Genomic DNA, 19109 nt, shown 5'->3' with positions numbered 1-19109 from the left:
TGGGGGGGGTTGTTTTATAGTAACCTCATGTTTAATTTTGAGAACTGAATAGAAGCAATGTTAAGAAATAAAAACTGTCCATGCCAACTGCTAATTTTGGCTGAAAGGGAAAGAGCTTGTTGTTTTCTGAAATACTATAACTCGTAACTCATAACTGCTGAAGGACATTATTTTCAGAAGATATTCTTAAAATTGAAAGTGTGAGTTACTTGCAGTTCAGTAAAAAATAAAAACAGAGTTATGGAGTAATTTATCTTTATCTATCTAGTGAAGTCATGTCTTCCGCTAACTAGCCTCTATCAAATTGGATAACAATAATTATTCTGAGTTTGCAGTTTTGCCATTCAACTCTTGCACAAATACATTGAAAATTAAGTTCCGTATTAAACTAATGATACACTGAGCTGTACATACAAAAGTGTGTTCTAATAATTGAGTTGTATTTTGTGTTTGCAAGCTTGACGGTGAAAAAATGAACTAACAGTTATATGAACCCTTGCTTGTAGAGATGCTGATGCAAAATCCACAAGAAGACATCCATTATCTTCAGTGGGCTTTATATCTGTGAAGACTTAAACAAAAATTTCCAACAGCAGTCACAGGGATACATACTTTTTTTCAGATGACTCTAAGCAATGTTACTATTTCTCCCACACAGCACCTTATATAGCTTTAAAAAAAAACCACACACACAACATTTTCAAAACAATGTGAGTCACTGCAGTAGTCAGTCAACTTCAGAAAAATCTGTCCTTTTGGCCACTGTCTCATTTAAAAGGAAATAAAAGAAAAGAACATGCTATATCTGAGGTTTATAAGACAGAGAATGTTGCTGAAAGATCTTTCCTTTTTCATGTACATAAGTTATCTAAAATCAGACAGTTTTTCCAGATATTCTCACTTTAGCTACATCTGCCAACTTTATCATTATGGAGAAAGATTAAGATTTCATTGCTGGCTACGTGTAAATCATTCCCAGGTTGTGACAATGATTACAAATAAGACTGTTGTATAATTAGAAACACAGGAAGTAAAGAGAAATAAAATTAAAGAATAAGGAGGAAAAACCGACAGGGCATATATGCCACTGTGACAAAGTTCCTCCTCTACCTTGGCGGGTCTTGCGCTTATTGGCGGATTTACTTGCCTCGGAGATTCACGGCAGCCCTCAGTTTAGCCGTTTTCGTGAACCCACAGTCCAGGTCAACTCCTCCTGTATCTGATCAGGAGTTGGGAGGTTTGGGGGGGAACCCAGGCCCGCCCTCTCCTCCAGGTTCCAGCCCAGGGCCCTGCGGAATGCAGCTGTCTAGAGTGCCTCCTGGAATGGCTGTGCGACAGCTACAACTCCCTGGACTATTTCCCTATGGCCTCCTCCCAACACCTTCTTTATCCTCACCATAGGACCTCCCTCCTGGTGTCTGATAATGCTTGTACTCCTCAGTTCTCCAGCAGTATGCCTTCTCACTCTCAGCTCCTAGCGCCTCTTGCTCCCAGCTCCTCACATGCACACCACAAACTGAAGTGAGCTCGTTTTTAAACCCAGGTGCCCTGATTAGCCGGCCTTTATTGATTCTAGCAGCTTCTAGATTGGCGGCAGGTGTTCTAATCAGCCTGTCTGCCTTAATTGTTTCCAGAAAGTTCCTGATTGTTCTGGAATCTTCCCTGTTACCTTACTCAGGGAAAAGAGACCTACTTAACATGGGGCTAATATATCTGCCTTCTATCACTTTCCTGTAGTCACCTTTCACAGGCCCACTCCTGCAGCATCCAGCCGGCCCTGTTCTCTGATCATCATCTAGCCACCGTGATGGCCTCTCTCTGCGCAGAGGCTGGGGCTGGCCTATTGGCATTTCAACAACAGCTTGTTGGAGGATGTGGGCTTCGTGGCATCCTTCCAGGAGTTCTGGATGGCCTGGCGAGGGCAGCAGCGTGCCTTTCCCTCGGCGCGGCGGTGGTGGGACCTGGGGAAGGTGCGCGCCCAGCTCTTCTGCCATGACTACATCTGAGACGCCAGCCGACGGAGGGATGCGGCGATAGAGCAGTTGGAACGGGAGGTCTTACAGCTGGAGAGGCATCTGGCCACCAGCCCCGAGGATCCGCCCCTCTGCGGAGCGTGCTGGGAGAAGCGGGAGGAACTCTGGGCCCTCAAAGATCATCTGGCCTGGGGCGCCTTTGTTCGATCCCGCATCCGTCACCTTCGGGAGATGGATTGCAGCTCCTGCTTCTTCTATGCCCTGGAGAAAAGGAGGGGGGCCAAGAAACATGTCACCTGCCTTGTAGCAGAGGACAGCACCCCCTTCATGGATCTGGTGAAGATGTGCGGGAGGGCGAGAGCCTTCTACGCAAGCCTTTTCTCCCCGGATCCGACTGATCCTAATGCTTGCAGAGTGCTCTGAGAGGAGCTCCCTATGGTCAGCGCGGGTGACCAAGACCGGCTAGAGCTGCCTTCCACTCCGGCCGAGTTCTCGGAAGCCCTCCGTCGCATGCCCACCAATAAATCTCCGGGCATGGACGGGCTGACCGTGGAGTTCTACCACGTGTTCCGGAATGTCCTCAGCCCAGACCTAGTCATCGTCTGGGCCGAGTCTTTGCAGAGCGGGGTCCTCCCTCTTTCGTGCAGGCGAGCCATGCTCGCCTTATTGCCGAAAAAGGGGGACCTCCGCGACTTACGAAACTGGTGTCCCATCTCGCTCCTCAGCACGGACTACGAAGTCCGTAGCAAAAGCCATCTCACTGCGGCTAGGGTCCGTGCTGGCAGATGTGGTCCACCCAGACCAGACCTACACAGTCCCGGGCCGCAGCATCCTTGACAACCTGTATCTGGTCTGGGACCTCTTGGAACTCGGGTGTAGGGATGGTCTGTCGTTCACCCTCCTGTCCTTGGATCAGGAGAATGCATGAGACAGGGGGACCATGGGTATCTCCTGAACACTCTGCGAGCGTTTGGCTTCGGACCCCAGTTTGTTGGTTTTCTCCGGGTGCTGTATGCCCCCACAGAGTGTCTTGTCAGGCACAACTGGACCCTGACCAAACCGATCAGCTTTGGGCGAGGAGTACGGCAGGGATGTCCCCTCTCAGGCCACATGTACGCTCTGGCGATCGAGCCCTTCCTCTGTCTCCTCTGCAGGAGGTTAACAGGGTTGGTGCTGTGGGAGCCCGAGTTGTGGCTGGTCCTGTTGGCTTATGTCTCTTGGTCCAGGACCCGGGCGACTTGGCGCGGGAGGAGGCTTGCCAGGCCATCTATTCAGCAGCCTCCTCCGCCCAGGTCAACTGGGTCTAGAGCTCTGGCATGGTGGTCGGGGATGGCTGACAGGTGAGTTCCCTCCCACCCACGCTTCAGGCCATCTGGTGGAGTGTGGGTCCGTTGCTCTATCTCGGCGTTTACCTTTCTGCCATGCATCCCCCTCCGCCGGAGAACTGGCACAATTTGGGGGGCAGGATGATAGAACAGCTCCAGAAATGCACAGGACTACTCCGGTGCCTCTCCCTTCAAGGGAGAGCGCTGGTGCTTAATCAACTAGTCCTGTCCATGCTCTGGTACTGGCTCAACACCCTGGTCCCAGCCCCGGGTTTCCTGGCCAACCTCCGGACATCGATTCTGGAGTTCTTTTGGTCAGGACTGCACTGGGTCTCTGCAGGGGTTCTCCATCTACCCCTGGAGGAGGGAGGGCAGGGCCTGAAGTGTCTGCACACCCAAGTCCATGTCTTCTGCCTCCAGGCCCTGCAGAGGTGCAGGTAGTCCGGCGTGGAGCATAGTGGCGCATGCCTTCCTGTGCCGTTTCCAAGGGCTCCGATCCGACTGGCAGCTCCTTTATCTCCATCCGAGAGGTCTTCCGTGAGACCTCTCCGGGCTGCCGGTCTTCTACCAGGACCTCCTCCGGACCTGGAAACTGCTTTCAATGACCAGGTGTGTGGCGGCCACCAAGGGGGCAGATCTCCTTGCGGAGCCCTTGCTACACAACCCCCAACTCCATGTGCAGGTGGCAGAGTCCCCCTCGGTGCACCAGAGGTTGGTCCTGGCAGAAGTCACAAGAGTCGGAGACCTCTTGGACTACAACCGGGGAGACTGGCTGCATCTCCTGATGCTTGCTCAGCGCATGGGGCTCTCCAGACCTCATACTCCCCGGCGCGTACTTCAGGAGGTGAGGGCCACTTTGCCGCCCACTGCTCGGATTTACCTCAATCAGGTCCTGCACGAGGGCGTGCCCCGCCCACCCTCCACCCCAGGCCCGCCGGACCTATTCATCTGGCCCCTGCCTCATGGACCAAACCGACCCACCCGCCCCTTCACCGTGAGCCGGCTGCACCAGCTGCAGCTGGTCTGCTTCCAGACCGCGCCTAGGAAACATTTATACATGCTCGTGCTCCACACCCTTCAAATCCTCACCCTCGCGTCCTGCCCCGATACAAAATGGCAGGACCTCCTGTCACCTCTGGAGGGTGAGGAGCCCGGTGGGCCAGCCTATATTCCACCTTGGTCCCGAGGCCTGCCAGGGATATCAGTTGGTGGCTCTTTCTTGGAGGCATGAGCACGGGCGTGTACTTGGCACGGTTTATCCCTATCCCAGACACCTGCCCCTTTTGCGGCGTGAGGGAAATCCTGGCACACATATACTTGGAGTGTGCCAGGCTGCAGCCCCTATTCCGGCTCCTCACAAATATCTTGTTATGTTTTTGGTTGCACTTTTCCCCTCACCTTCTTATTTACGCACTCCCTATCCGTGGCCCCACAAAGTCACGGGACCTTCTGGTCAGCTCCTCCTGGCCCTGGCTAAAATGGCCATCTATAAAACCAGAGTGAGGAGGTTGGCCGATGGAGTCTCTTGTGACTGTGGGGCCTATTTCCAATCATCCGTCCATTCACATATCCGGGCAGAGTTCCTCTGGGCAGCGTCCACTGACTCCCTTGACGCCTTTGAGGAGCAGTGGGCGCTGTCAGGGGTTCTCTGCTCAGTGTCCTCATCCGGTTCCCTTCGTTTGACCCTTTGGCCACACTCCTGTCCCTGTTATTTCATTAGTTGTCCCCTGTACTTAGTTGGTTTCCAGGTCCTGTGGATCCCCCTCTTAGGCTGTGGGGGATCCTTTAGGAGGATCACTCTCCTGTAGCCATCTGGCCCGACCCTGTCATAGTCACAAACAAAAGAGAAAGATATAGATTCAATGGAATGTGGTGTGTGGGGGGGAGAGGATCAGTTAGTCATCAGTTGAGGATGTTGGTAAAAACAAAACCTAGATGAAATGAAGACCAGACATCAAATTACAGATTTCTTATGTCCATGAAATAAAAATATTGTAAGTTAAATCAATACAAAAGTGAATTAGCCTAAATAGGAATAAGATATTTGTAGATTACTCAAAGTTTATTTACGCATACTCAGCAGGGGTGGGTGAAGCATATATGCTATCAGTATGAAGGATATTGTATTATGCAAACATTTGTTTATTATTGAATTCCTTTGACACCTCATGATCATTAGTGAAAAAAAATGGCATCTAGGGGTTGAATTTTCAAAGCAATGCAGGGGATGTAGCTACTCATCTTCCATTACTTTTAACCACACACTGCCTATTTTAATGAAAAATTTGTGGCAAAATCCTCAGTGTAGCCTGGAAAGTCTCAACCAGGATATTTATTGAAATGTTGCTTTTTTTAAAACAAATTCTTTGCTGAAGGACCAAAATCTAACCCCACAAAGAGAAAAGACAGATACAGTAAAATTGATGTAACTTCTGTTCATCATTAGCAGAGCATCTTTTTTACTGTATGAATTAAAATTGTGGGAGAAAATTTCCCTCCCTATCGCAGGGTGGGGAGAGGAGAGTTAGTTTGATCAGATTAGGAGGGGCATGGCAAACTCCTGGGAAGGGGTATGGAAAGGGGAGAGTTCATGCCCAGACATGCTGAAGCCAAAACCTTCCTTATGTCTGGAAGTGCTTGCATGGTTTGCTGAGGGAGGAGCTTCCCTGCCTCCCTTTGGCCAGCCAGGGGGCTTTAGGGGAGCTGATTGGCTTTAACACCCTGTCCCCCGACTCAAATTAAAGCTTTGTCAGGAATCCAGGCTCCATACTCCCTCCCTATAATTGAGGTAGGTTGAGCTGTTTTTCCAGGAGTCCGTAGATCTCAACCATCACCTGCTTTGGGATCAGGAATGTGTTTTGTTGTTGTGTTTTTCTTGGTCGGCTAAACTGGCAGAGGTCTGGAGGGTTTTTTGCTTTTTTCAACAGTATGGTGGAGCCACAATTTAGGTTAAAGGAGTAAAAATAGGAATTTAAACATTAGGAGGTAGTAGGGGAATGTTTAGTGCATCACAATTTGTGCCTGATGTCCAGTGTGGATAAAGGCTAAAAGTACCATCTCGCAGGGGTAAATGACATTCAGGAGAAGGGGAGACCTGAAGTCTTAGTAGACTCACACACACACTCACACACACACACCGAGTGGGTAAGAGTATTCAGTAAGAGTACTCAGAAGTTGAGGTGAGACACTAGATTTGGCTGTAGTGGGTGTTTCCTGACTTACTGGGTATATGGCAAGAGCTCTATATATTGCAGTGGTCCCTGTTAAATGCCTGGTACATGAGACAGGGTAGGTAGATAACAATGGGGAGAGGTATTAAGTTAATAAATTTTCAGCCTGCCAATTAAAGCCATTTCTGTGCCCGTCTTTCTTTCACCTTTATTTTCTAATCAGTGTTTTTTATATATGATGGATTCAGTTCTAGGAATAGACCAAATTAGGGACACATCCTGGCCCTGTACCCTGCAGGTATTCAACAAGTGCCACCATTGACTACTGATGTCTCTGAAATTATAATGGCTTCAGTATTTTCCTTCTATTCATGGAACACATTTGTTAAGTGCTGACTGATATCACCAATGAAGAAATTCCCTGTAACTTTTAAAAAATAAAAGTACCTACACATTCAGAGGTACAGAGTGTGTATGTTATCACAGGACAATATAATACTGATTATTCCAGCACAGTGAATAATACTTGATTGTCAATATTGAAACCCATCAACAAACAATATAGGGGAACTGGATGGCTCAGAGTAATAGAAATAGGATATAGAAACTTTCACCTGAAGGCCCCAATCACTGAAGTGACTGAAAATTCCTATCAGTCAACATGTGCTAGTCATTAGCAACAAGAGACTAGGGCTTTATATTTTCACAGGAGATGAGTAGAATGAAAACCAAATACTCTCAATCTATTTTCTTTGTAACAAGAAAATGCACATTTATGTAAATGGCCATTTGTTTTGCAGGTGCAGTTCATGTGATATCAAAATTTATAGGCTAAACTCAGCCTATGAATTTGTGTAAAATTACATTTAAAATTGTAGTGTGCAATATTTTATTTTCCATGTACAAAAGTTGACAAATATGTATGACAAAATGAGGTTGTTTTGTCATTTCCCCCACCCCCAAAGTTGTAGAGTCTAGTGGCATTTAATTTCTATTCTTATTCCATTTCTGTACCTTTCTAATAACATTACTTTAATAGCTCCATAATAAATACCTCTGTACCAGATCATATTTTGACAATTGAATAGCTGGTGCTTCCTCACAATGAGGAACATATATAGTTGCATGATCTTTTAATTGCATCTGTTATGCTTTGAAGTATTACATTAGGAATGGCAATATACAAAAACCTGTAGGAGAACACTTCAACCTCCCTGGACACACAATAGCAGATTTAAAGGTAGCCATCCTGCAGCAAAAAAACTTCAGGACCAGACTTCAAAGAGAAACTGCTGAGCTTCAGTTCATTTGCAAATTTGACACCATCGGCTCAGGATTAAACAAAGACTGTGAATGGCAAGCCAACTACAAAAGCAGTTTCTCCTCCCTTGGTGTTCAGACCTCAACTGCTAGAAGAAGGCCTCATCCTCCCTGATTGAACTAACCTCATTATCCCTCGCCTGATTCTTGCTTGCATATTTATACCTGCCTCTGGAAATTTCCACTGCATGAATCCAATGAAGTGGGTATACACCCATGAAAATTTATGCTTCAATACATCTGTTAGTCTACAAGGTGCCACAGGATTCTTTGCCACTTTTACAGATCCAGACTAACACGGCTACCCCTCTGATACTTGACATTTAGAAATTGTAACCATACTATTCTTCACTGCAAGATCCTAATTGTATATAAGAGGAACTTCATGGTAATGAGAAAATATTGAAAGATTTTGCAGTCTTTCTCTCTACCCCCATGTCAGAATAAAATAGTAATGGAAAAAATGCTTAAGTAACAAAGACCCACCCCCAGCTTCACATGTTCAGTGTAGCCAGTATACTTTACAATATAAAAACTGGGGCACTGATCCAGCAATCAGATAGAGCCTCATGTCCCAACGGGGCCAACTCATTGGGTCTCCATGTGGTTGCAAAGGTCCATATGCACAGCTCTGATTGGAGGATCAGGGTCAAAGGGGCTAATTGTATGAACATTTACTGTCTTGCATCTCTCTATTACCAGGCATATAATCTCAGCAAACCCAATTTTACATTCCATTTTTATTTCTATTAAATTTATAATCTGAGCCCAAGAGGTCATTCAGAATTCTGAAGTCCTAAGTGAAATTTGGTACAATGTATTTATTAGTGCTATTGTCAGTTAGGTATGTGTGTGCTCTCTCTGTATGCTGTCCCAGCCCTTCACAGATAGTTGGTTCAGCACATCTCAATAGTACTACCCAGCACAGTTCAGTGACAAAGGCACTCGGCCAGGTTTATTGTCCTCAAGACACAGTACTAGTGCCCTGTCTCCAGGGTTACAGGTACACTAACACAGGAGTGTCCAATGGCAAGGAATGGCTCAGTCAGCAGTTGAAATTTCTGCTGTCCTCAAGGCTGCACAAAGGGTTAAGGCGAGGCACCCCAATATTTATAAGACAAAACATCTCTCCTAGGTGCTTCATGACATCTGGTTGTTACCTCCTCTTGCATCGTGCTCCACGTGTCTCAGGCATAACATCCTTATTCATTACTTCTACCCTCTACTTCAGACCCTCTTCTCTGGTGTTAGGCCAGATAGCCCCAGGCTAATCTTTGGAGTGTGTTCTCACACATACCCGGTATCTATTGCTTCTTAGGTGTGCCTGTGTTTTAGTCAGATTAGCAGTACTTTTGCCAAGGTCATATAGTGAACTTGTAAGCAACTACTTTAATACCTAATTTTGGTTCACAGCCTCTGGTTCAGGCCTCAGATCTTGCACCAGGCTCTGTCTTTTTCCTACAGTTGCAGCTAAAAACCCATGCTTCTTACCTAGCAAATTGGCAGCTTTGTCTTCAATTGTTGTGATCAGAAGAGCTGCCCAATTTCATTTACTTTTTTTTCTAATTTAGATAGTCTTTGAATGTGCCTAAGGCTCTTGGCACCCACTTATTCCCACCCCACTCCAACCAAGCACTTAAACCCACAGAGCTAGCAAAGCATCTTCAGCACTCAAAGGGGGAGCTGAGCCCAGCATCTCCATAATCTATAATGAATGGTATCTCATGTTGATATCTCAAAGTGGGTGGAGATTGGTTTATAGGCAGCAATTGGAATAATGCCATCACTTCCACCCACCCCAAATTCACCCTTTCTCCAAAATGTCAATCAGGCATCCTCTGATATTTGTTCCTAAATGACTTCCGAGAAAACTCAGTGGTAGGTGAGACCATGAGCCTGATTGTCCACTGCCTCACATATTTATTTTAACATTTGAACAAAATGTTAAAGAAGATATGGTTTTTCAAATGAGTAGAACAATGTTCTTAGCTTTACATGCTTCCCTGTAGGAAGCCTTATAAAGGTTATATTATCTGAAGAAAATAGCTCTGCAAAAGTCTGCTTTTCAGACTTTGAATACTGCAATACTGAAAATTACAAGTAATTCCTTGTTCCATCCCCCAACATACACACACGTGTCAAATCCTCAGCTGATATAGATTACATCAATGCAGCTACGCTGATTGACACCAGCCCAGGATCAGGTCATGAACTGCAAATATCACCATTTCTGAATAACAAGGAATTAAAAGATCTCCAAAATGGGAAACTTGCACAATAACTATGAGGTTTTTTCTTGAGAAAGTTCCTGAAGACCACATGGTGAACTGGCATGTGACTGGGTTCCTGTTTTGACACTGACTATGCCTGGCAGGTAGAGTAGAATAAATGAATGTGTCTAGAAATCAATGCAATTTAAATATGAGTAAGCTTCTTTTTTAGGGAACTTCTTTTTCTCTCTCAAAGGTTAGATAAGTAAATTTATCTTCAAATTGTTTAAAAGGAACAAATACTTGCATCCTAAGTAATAGCAACAACTTAAGAGTTGTAAATGAACCTTGCTGAAATAGAGCAAATTAACCAGCTGCAAGGTGCCTACAACCTTCCTCAGAATTTTTAAAACCCTCTGCCTGCAGAATACTAATGTTACAGAAGGTGTCGAGAACACTTCAGTCTCCCTGCTCAGTCAATAACAGACCTAAAAGTGGCAATTCTTCAACAAAAATACTTCAAAAACAGACACCAACATAAAACTGCAGAACTGGAATTAATTTGCAAACTGGATACCATCAAATTAGGCCTGAATAAAGACTGGGAGTGATTGGGTCATTACAAAACCTAATTTCCCCCATACTAATTTCCCCCAACTGTGACTTCTTGTCAACTGTTTGAAATGGGCCACGCCCATTACCACTACAAAAGTGATTTTTCCTCCCTTGGTATCCTATTGTTAATTGAATTGTCTCGTTAGACTGACCTCCCACTTGGTAAGGCAACTCCCATCTTTTCATGTGCTGTGTATATATACCTGCTACTGTATTTTCCACACCATGCATCTGATGAAGTGGGTTCTAGCCCATGAAAGCGTATGCTCAAATAAATTTGTTAGTCTCTAAGGTGCCACAAGGACTCCTTGTTTTTTTTGCTGATACAGACTATCGCGGCTACCACTCTGAAACCTTTGTTTTACAAAGAACACAATGACAATTGTACCAAATTTAAATGAAATGTAATACTTCTTTCAGTGGGTCTGATTCTCCTCACGATTAATGGGTGTGAATCAGGAGTAACTCCAAGTACAAGAATCCAGAGAGCAAATAGGTCCTATTCTAATCTTCCATATCCCTGTTTTACAGCATTTATATTCTATAAGCATCGTGTTTTTCAATCAGTCATTCACTCTTAGGAAGTTGGTGTAAGAGCTAGCTTGACATAAAAAAAGGGGGGATCATAGTTTTTCTTCTCTTTCAGACTAACTAAAGAGTGACAAAATGGCTTGACTTAAAATATTCTCCAGAGATTTATTATAGAAGAATAATGTTATTTTATCACACTGCAATAAGATGAAAAATTGCTAAAATGAAATGGAGCAAAACGTATTGAGACAAGAACTAACTAACATATCAAAAGATAAAGCAATACAAAAATATATATTGGACTGTCTGCTACCAGTATGAACAGGGATCAAACCTGCTTGTATTTAGATGGGGGTAAATCTGGAGTAACTGCTCTAAACTAGATGAAAGACTTGGTACAACGTGTCCATTCTCTCATTATGTACATTCTGTTGGGCAATATTTTAGGAATTATTTCTACAAGTAAAGCTTTTGGTTATTGTTGAAAAAATGTTCTCTGTTATACATGCTTATATATCCATCATTCCTCAATCAATTTGTATCCAAGTACTGAAGTATTAATGATTATACCTTCATAACATCTTGGATGGAAGAAATCAAGATGTTTGATGTTAGTGACTTGGATGAAGTGCTATGAAGTAAGAAGCTGCAAGATCTTGATAGAGGCTATATGTCAGAAGCAAACAAGAAGTCAACTATGACCCATAGATCATGGGTGACAGGAAGAATGGCAACACTGTCTATAGCAACAGATTGTGGGGAATGAAGACCATTTCAATGGGTTGTATATGTACTATTGTACTTGTGCATGTAAGTAAAATTATTTACATAAATGTTTGTGGGATTGGGCTGTGAGTGAGTGTGTCAGTGCAATGGTGCCCCACATGGCCAAATGGGGGATGTGGCTCTGACTCACTCAGATCAGCAGGGCTGCCACTCCATTCCTGGTGTCCAGAACCTGGGAACCTTCTCCGTTTTCAAGTCAATCTGGGGTTTGGTAGGGGAACCTAGGACCACTCACTTCACTGGGTTCCAGCTGAGAGCCCTCAAGATAAACAAGGAGGATAAGGGATTGCTGGCTATGTTAGCAAAGCTGTTCTTTAACTCACTGGCTCTTATTTATTGGAGTAAGGAGTTGCTATGCATGTAGTTGTCTGATGATCATGTCATCTCAATATGTGCTGATGAACCAAAAATTCATCAGAGTAATGTAAACCCTGTGAGTTAAGTAGTTTGGGTGGGATCTGATTTTGTTATTTTTCCTCAACTTCAATTTATACAAACTGAAGTTATCTTAACAATAGTAGCTGAAAATGCATGTATCTATGGATAAAAATTAATGATATTTGACCTCATCTTTTGTTTTTTAGAGAATATAAATTATTAATATTTTTTTCTATCGGCATTTTGCTCTTAACCCAAGATCAGCAACTCAGATTACCTTATAAAGATGTTACTACAGTGCAACTTCCATTTCAGATATGATGCCCATAGTTAGCCATTTTATTCAGTCATACATCTGAGCTATATTTCTTTATTTTCTCCATAAAAAAGTTTGCTTGATTCACATTTTTAGACATGGCATTCTGATCACTTAATATTATATTATATATAATAATAATAATATATATTATATATTATATATAAATAATAATAATAATATATATTATATTATATAATATATATTATATATATATAATATATATTATATAATATATTATATATATATTTATATATATATAAAATCTTCTACCTACTGCAAGAGAAACTTCAACCACTGCATTTGGTTTCACATTTAAAGTTATACTTGTAACACAGGATCTCAAATTTCTTCATTGTACTGCTACAACAATTTACTGTAACTATTTGTAAATAATAATCTAATATTCAAATTCATTTCATACTCTTATTTCAATTAGACTATAGTGATTCACTGTTGGAATGCCCTGATAAATTTAGGAAATAACCACTAGAATTATTTCAACCATATGATTTGGAGAGTATTATGGATCCATGTTACTGGGTATGGTGTTCTGGAAATTGATTTAATTTAGATTTAAAATGATAAAAAGATGCCTTTCCAAGAGTCTAGCTGCCCTAACACATGAATGAATTATACAAGACAATCAATTCCCAGCAGCATAAAATAATTTCAATGGGAAATCAGCCACCCATCCTCTAAATAAAATAAAATAAAATAATAAAGTAGTAATTTCCATCTTTTATGTTTTGGGAAGAATATCCTTGGCCATCTTAAAAAAACCCACCACCACCACCACCAAGTTAAACAGAATCATTTGCAGCCTACTCTGAAGGTCATCACAGTTGGAAAATTTCAGGCCCACATGAAGAACAAACTCCAGAGTCTCAGAGCCTTTACAGAGAACTCCAAGTTACATACTCCCTCTCTTTTAGGGTATGTCTACACTACGGAATAAGGTCGAATTTATAGAAGTCGGTTTTTTAGAAATCGGTTTTATATATTCGAGTGTGTGTGTCCCCACAGAAGTGCATTAAGTGCATTAACTCGGCGGAGTGCTTCCACAGTACCGAGGCTAGAGTCGACTTCCGGAGCGTTGCACTGTGGGAAGCTATCCCACAGTTCCCGCAGTCTCCGCTGCCCATTGGAATTCTGGGTTGAGATCCCAATGCCTGATGGGGCTGAAACATTGTCGCGGGTGGTTCTGGGTACATATCGTCAGTCCCCCCTTTCCCTCCCTCCCTCCGTGAAACCAAGGGCAGACAATTGTTTCGCACCTTTTTTCCTGAGTTACCTGTGCGGACGCCATACCACCGCAAGCATGGAGCCCGCTCAGGTAACCGTCACCGTATGTCTCCTGGGTGCTGGCAGACGCGGCACGGCATTGCTACACAGTAGCAGCAACCCATTGCCTTGTGGCAGCAGACGGTACAATACGACTGGTAGCCGTCCTCGTCATGTCCGAGGTACTCCTGGTCGCCTGTGTGAGGTCGATCAGGAGCGCCAGGGCAGACATGGGCGCAGGGACTAAATTTTTAGTGACTTGACCAGGTCATTCTCTTTAGTCCGGCAGTCAGTCCTATTGAACCGTCTTATGGTGAGCAGGCAGGCAATATGTCCTTCTGCACCGTCTGCTGCCAGCCAAAGATGTAAAAGATAGATGGAGTGGATCAAAACAAGAAATAGACCAGATTTGTTTGTACTCATTTGCCTCCTCCCCTGTCTAGGGGAATCATTCCTCTAGGTCACACTGCAGTCACTCACAGAGAAGGTGCAGCGAGGTAGATCTAGCCATGTATCAATCAGAGGCCAGGCTAACCTCCTTGTTCCAATAAGAACAATAACTTAGGTGCACCATTTCTTATTGGAACCCTCCGTGAAGTCAACCCTGTAAGCCGTGTCCTCAGTCGCCCCTCCCTGCGTCTGAGCAACGGCAAACAATCGTGCATCTGAGTTGAGAGTGCTGTCCAGAGCAGTCACAATGGAGCACTCTGATTGGGCTAAAACATTGTCGCGGGTGGTTCTGGGTACATATTGTCCGGCCCCCGTTCCCTCCCTCCCTCCGTGAAGGCAAGGGCAGACAATTGTTTCGCGCCTTTTTTCCTGAGTTACCTGTGCGGACGCCATACCACCGCAAGCATGGAGCCCGCTCAGGTAACCGTCATCGTATGTCTCCTGGGTGCTGGCAGACGCGGTACGGCATTGCTACACAGTAGCAGCAACCCATTGCCTTCTGGCAGCAGACGGTACAGTACGACTGGTAGCCGTCCTCGTCATGTCCGAAGTGTTCCTGGTCGCCTGTGTGAGGTCGATCAGGAGCGCCTGGGCAGACATGGGCGCAGGGACTAAATTTTTAGTGACTTGACCAGGTCATTTTTTTTAGTCCGGCAGTCAGTCCTATTGAACCGTCTTATGGTGAGCAGGCAGGCAATATGGATTGCTAGCAGTCCTATTGCACCGTCTTCTGCCGAGCAGCCATGAGATGTGGATGGCATGCAGTCCTTCTGCACCGTCTGCTGCTAGCCAAAGATGTAAAAGATAGATGGAGTGGATCAAAACAAGAAATAGACCAGATTTGTTTTGTACTCATTTGCCTTCTCCCCTGTCTAGGGGACTCATTCCTCTAGGTCACACTGCAGTCACGCACAGAGAAGGTGCAGCGAGGTAGATCTAGCCATGTATCAATCAGAGGCCAGGCTAACCTCCTTGTTCCAATAAGAACAATAACTTAGGTGCACCATTTCTTATTGGAACCCTCCGTGGAGTCCTGCCTGAACTACTCCTTGATGTAAAGCCACCCCCTTTGTGGATTTTAGCCTCCTGAAGCCAACCCTGTAAGCCGTGTCGTCAGTCGCCCCTCCCTCCGTCAGAGCAACGGCAGACAATCATTCCGCGCCTTTTTTCTGTGCGGACGCCATACCAAGGCAAGCATGGAGTCCGCTCAGCTCACTTTGGCAATTAGGAGCACATTAAACACCACACGCATTATCCAGCAGTATATGCAGCACCAGAACCTGGCAAAGCGCTACCGGGCGAGGAGACGACGTCAGCGCGGTCACGTGAGTGATCAGGACATGGACACAGATTTCTCTGAAAGCATGGGCCCTGCCAATGCATGCATAATGGTGCTAATGGGGCAGGTTCATGCTGTGGAACGCCGATTCTGGGCTCGGGAAACAAGCACAGACTGGTGGGACCGCATAGTGTTGCAGGTCTGGGACGATTCCCAGTGGCTGCGAAACTTTCACATGCGTAAGGGCACTTTCATGGAACTTTGTGACTTGCTTTCCCCTGCCTTGAAGCGCATGAATACCAAGATGAGAGCAGCCCTCACAGTTGAGAAGCGAGTGGCGATAGCCCTGTGGAAGCTTGCAACGCCAGACAGCTACCGGTCAGTTGGGAATCAATTTGGAGTGGGCAAATCTACTGTGGGGGCTGCTGTGATGCAAGTAGCCCACGCAATCAAAGATCTGCTGATATCAAGGGTAGTGACCTTGGGAAATGTGCAGGTCATAGTGGATGGCTTTGCTGCAATGGGATTCCCTAACTGTGGTGGGGCCATAGACGGAACCCATATCCCTATCTTGGCACCGGAGCACCAAGCCGGCGAGTACATAAACCGCAAGGGGTACTTTTCAATACTGCTGCAAGCTCTGGTGGATCACAAGGGACGTTTCACCAACATCAACGTGGGATGGCCAGGAAAGGTACATGACGCTCGCATCTTCAGGAACTCTGGTCTGTTTCAAAAGCTTCAAGAAGGGACTTTATTCCCAGACCAGAAAATAACTGTTGGTGATGTTGAAATGCCGAAAGTTATCCTCGGGGACCCAGCCTACCCCTTAATGCCATGGCTCATGAAGCCGTACACAGGCAGCCTGGACAGCAGTCAGGAGCTGTTCAACTACAGGCTGAGCAAGTGCAGAATGGTGGTAGAATGTGCATTTGGACGTTTAAAGGCGCGCTGGCGCAGTTTACTGACTCGGTTAGACCTCAGCGAAACCAATATTCCCACTGTTATTACTGCTTGCTGTGTGCTCCACAATATCTGTGAGAGTAAGGGGGAGACGTTTATGGCGGGGTGGGAGGTTGAGGCAAATCGCCTGGCTGCTGGTTATGCGCAGCCAGACACCAGGGCAGTTAGAAGAGCACAGGAGGGTGCGGTACGCATCAGAGAGGCTTTGAAAACCAGTTTCATGACTGGCCAGGCTACGGTGTGAAAGTTCTGTTTGTTTCTCCTTGATGAAACCCCCCGCCCCTTGGTTCACTCTACTTCCTTGTAAGCTAACCACCCTCCCCTCCTCCCTTTGATCACCTCTTGCAGAGGCAATAAAGTCATTGTTGCTTCACATTCATGCATTCTTTATTCATTCATCACACAAATAGGGGGATGACTACCAAGGTAGCCCAGGAGGGGTGGTGGAGGAGGGAAGGAAAATGCCACACAGCACTTTAAAAGTTTACAACTTTAAAATTTATTGAATGACAGCCTTCTTTTTTTGGGGCAATCCTCTGTGGTGGAGTGGCTGGTTGGCCGGTGGCCACCCCACCGCGTTCTTGGGCGTCTGGGTGTGGAGGCTATGGAACTTGGGGAGGAGGGCGGTTGGTTACACAGGGGCTGTAGTGGCAGTCTGTGCTCCAGCTGCCTTTGCTGCAGCTCAACCATACACTGGAGCATACTGGTTTGGTCCTCCAGCAGCCTCAGCATTGAATCCTGCCTCCTCTCATCACGCTGTCGCCACATTCGAGCTTCAGCCCTCTCTTCAGCCCGCCACTTACTCTCTTCAGCCCACCACTTACTCTCTTCAGCCCGCCACCTCTCCTCCTGGTCATTTTGTGCTTTCCTGCAGTCTGACATTATTTGCCTCCACGCATTCGTCTGTGCTCTGTCAGTGTGGGAGGACAGCATGAGCTCGGAGAACATTTCATCTCGAGTGCGTTTTTTTTTCTTTCTAATCTTCACTAGCCTCTGGGAAGGAGAAGATCCTGTGATCATTGAAACACATGCAGCTGGTGGAGAAAAGAAAAGGGACAGCGGTATTTAAAAAGACACATTTTATAAAACACTGGCTACACTCTTTCAGGGTAAACCTTGCTGTTAACATTACATACATAGCACATGTGCTTTCGTTACAAGGTCGCATTTTGCCTCCCCCCACCGCGTGGCTACCCCCTCAACCCTCCCCCCTCCCTGTGGCTAACAGCGGGGAACATTTCTGTTCAGCCGCAGGCAAACAGCCCAGCAGGAATGGGCTACTCTGAGTGTCCCCTGAAGAAAAGCACCCTATTTCAACCAGGTGACCATGGATTATATCTCACTCTCCTGAGGATAACACACGAACGGATGTTGCTTGAACGCCAGCAAACATACACTGCAATGCTTTGTTGTACAATGATTCCCGAGTACGTGTTACTGGCCTGGAGTGGTATAGTGTCCTACCATGAAGGACGCAATAAGTCTGCCCTCCCCAGAAACCTTTTGCAAAGGCTTTGGGAGTATATCCAGGAGAGCCGCGAATGCCAGGGCAAAGTAATCCTTTCACATGCTTGCTTTTAAACCATGTATAGTATTTTAAAAAGGTACACTCACCGGAGGTCCCTTCTCCGCCTGCTGGGTCCAGGAGGCAGCCTTGGGTGGGTTCAGGGGGTACTGGCTCCAGGTCCAGGGTGAGAAACAGTTCCTGGCTGTCGGGAAAACCGGTTTCTCCGCTTGCTTGCTGTGAGCTATCTACAACCTCCTCCTCATCATCATCTTCTTCGTCCCCAAAACCTGCTTCCGTATTGCCTCCATCTCCATTGAAGGAGTCAAACAACACGGCTGGGGTAGTGGTGGCTGAACCCCCTAAAATGGCATGCAGCTCATCATAGAAGCGGCATGTTTGGGGCTCTGACCCGGAGCGGCCGTTCGCCTCTCTGGTTTTCTGGTAGGCTTGCCTCAGCTCCTTCAGTTTCACGCGGCACTGCTTCGGGTCCCTGTTATGGCCTCTGTCCTTCATGCCCTGGGAGATCTTGACAAAGGTTTTGGCATTTCGAAAACTGGAACGGAGTTCTGATAGCACGGATTCCTCTCCCCATACAGCGATCAGATCCCGTACCTCCCGTTCGGTCCATGCTGGAGCTCTTTTGCGATTCTGAGACTCCATCATGGTCACCTCTGCTGATGAGCTCTGCATGGTCACCTGCAGCTTGCCACGCTGGCCAAACAGGAAATGAGATTCAAAAGTTTGCGGTTCTTTTCCTGTCTACCTGGCCAGTGCATCTGAGTTGAGAGTGCTGTCCAGAGCGGTCAAAATGGAGCACTCTGGGATAGCTCCCGGAGGCCAATACCGTCGAATTGTGTCCACAGTACCCCAAATTCGACCCGGCAAGGCCGATTTAAGCGCTAATCCGCTTGTCAGGGGTGGAGTAAGGAAATCGATTTTAAGAGCCCTTTAAGTCGAAATAAAGGGCTTCATCGTGTGGACGGGTGCAGGTTTACATCGATT

The 19109-nt window shown here is 45.8% G+C and overlaps 1 protein-coding gene across 1 annotated transcript; it reads right to left on the bottom strand.

Annotated features, from left to right (window-relative positions):
* Positions 1-17092: 17092 nt before the first annotated feature.
* LOC141995908 (uncharacterized) lies at positions 17093-18892 on the bottom strand. The gene is made up of 2 exons (XM_074967859.1): positions 18215-18892; positions 17093-17634 (listed from the first exon to the last, which is right to left on the bottom strand). The coding sequence occupies exons 1-2, from the start codon at positions 18795-18797 to the stop codon at positions 17093-17095; spliced, it is 1125 nt and encodes a 374-aa protein (XP_074823960.1). The 5' UTR covers positions 18798-18892.
* Positions 18893-19109: the final 217 nt, after the last annotated feature.

This window comes from Natator depressus, chromosome 1 (assembly GCF_965152275.1).
Source record: "Natator depressus isolate rNatDep1 chromosome 1, rNatDep2.hap1, whole genome shotgun sequence".
In the NCBI taxonomy this organism is placed as follows: Eukaryota; Metazoa; Chordata; order Testudines; family Cheloniidae; genus Natator; species Natator depressus.
The sequence above is the reverse complement of the archived record's forward strand: the minus strand, read 5'-3'. Positions and strand labels throughout refer to the sequence as shown.

What these genes read in the sequence shown, in the direction of transcription:
- LOC141995908 (XM_074967859.1), bottom strand. Translation starts at nt 18,797, where the DNA reads ATGCAGAGCTCATCAGCAGAGGTGACCATGATGGAGTCTCAGAATCGC. An exon ending in AGGCGGAGAAGGGACCTCCG is followed by an intron (nt 17,635 to 18,214) that starts GTGAGTGTACCT and finishes TTTCTCCACCAG; the next exon opens with CTGCATGTGTTTCAATGATC.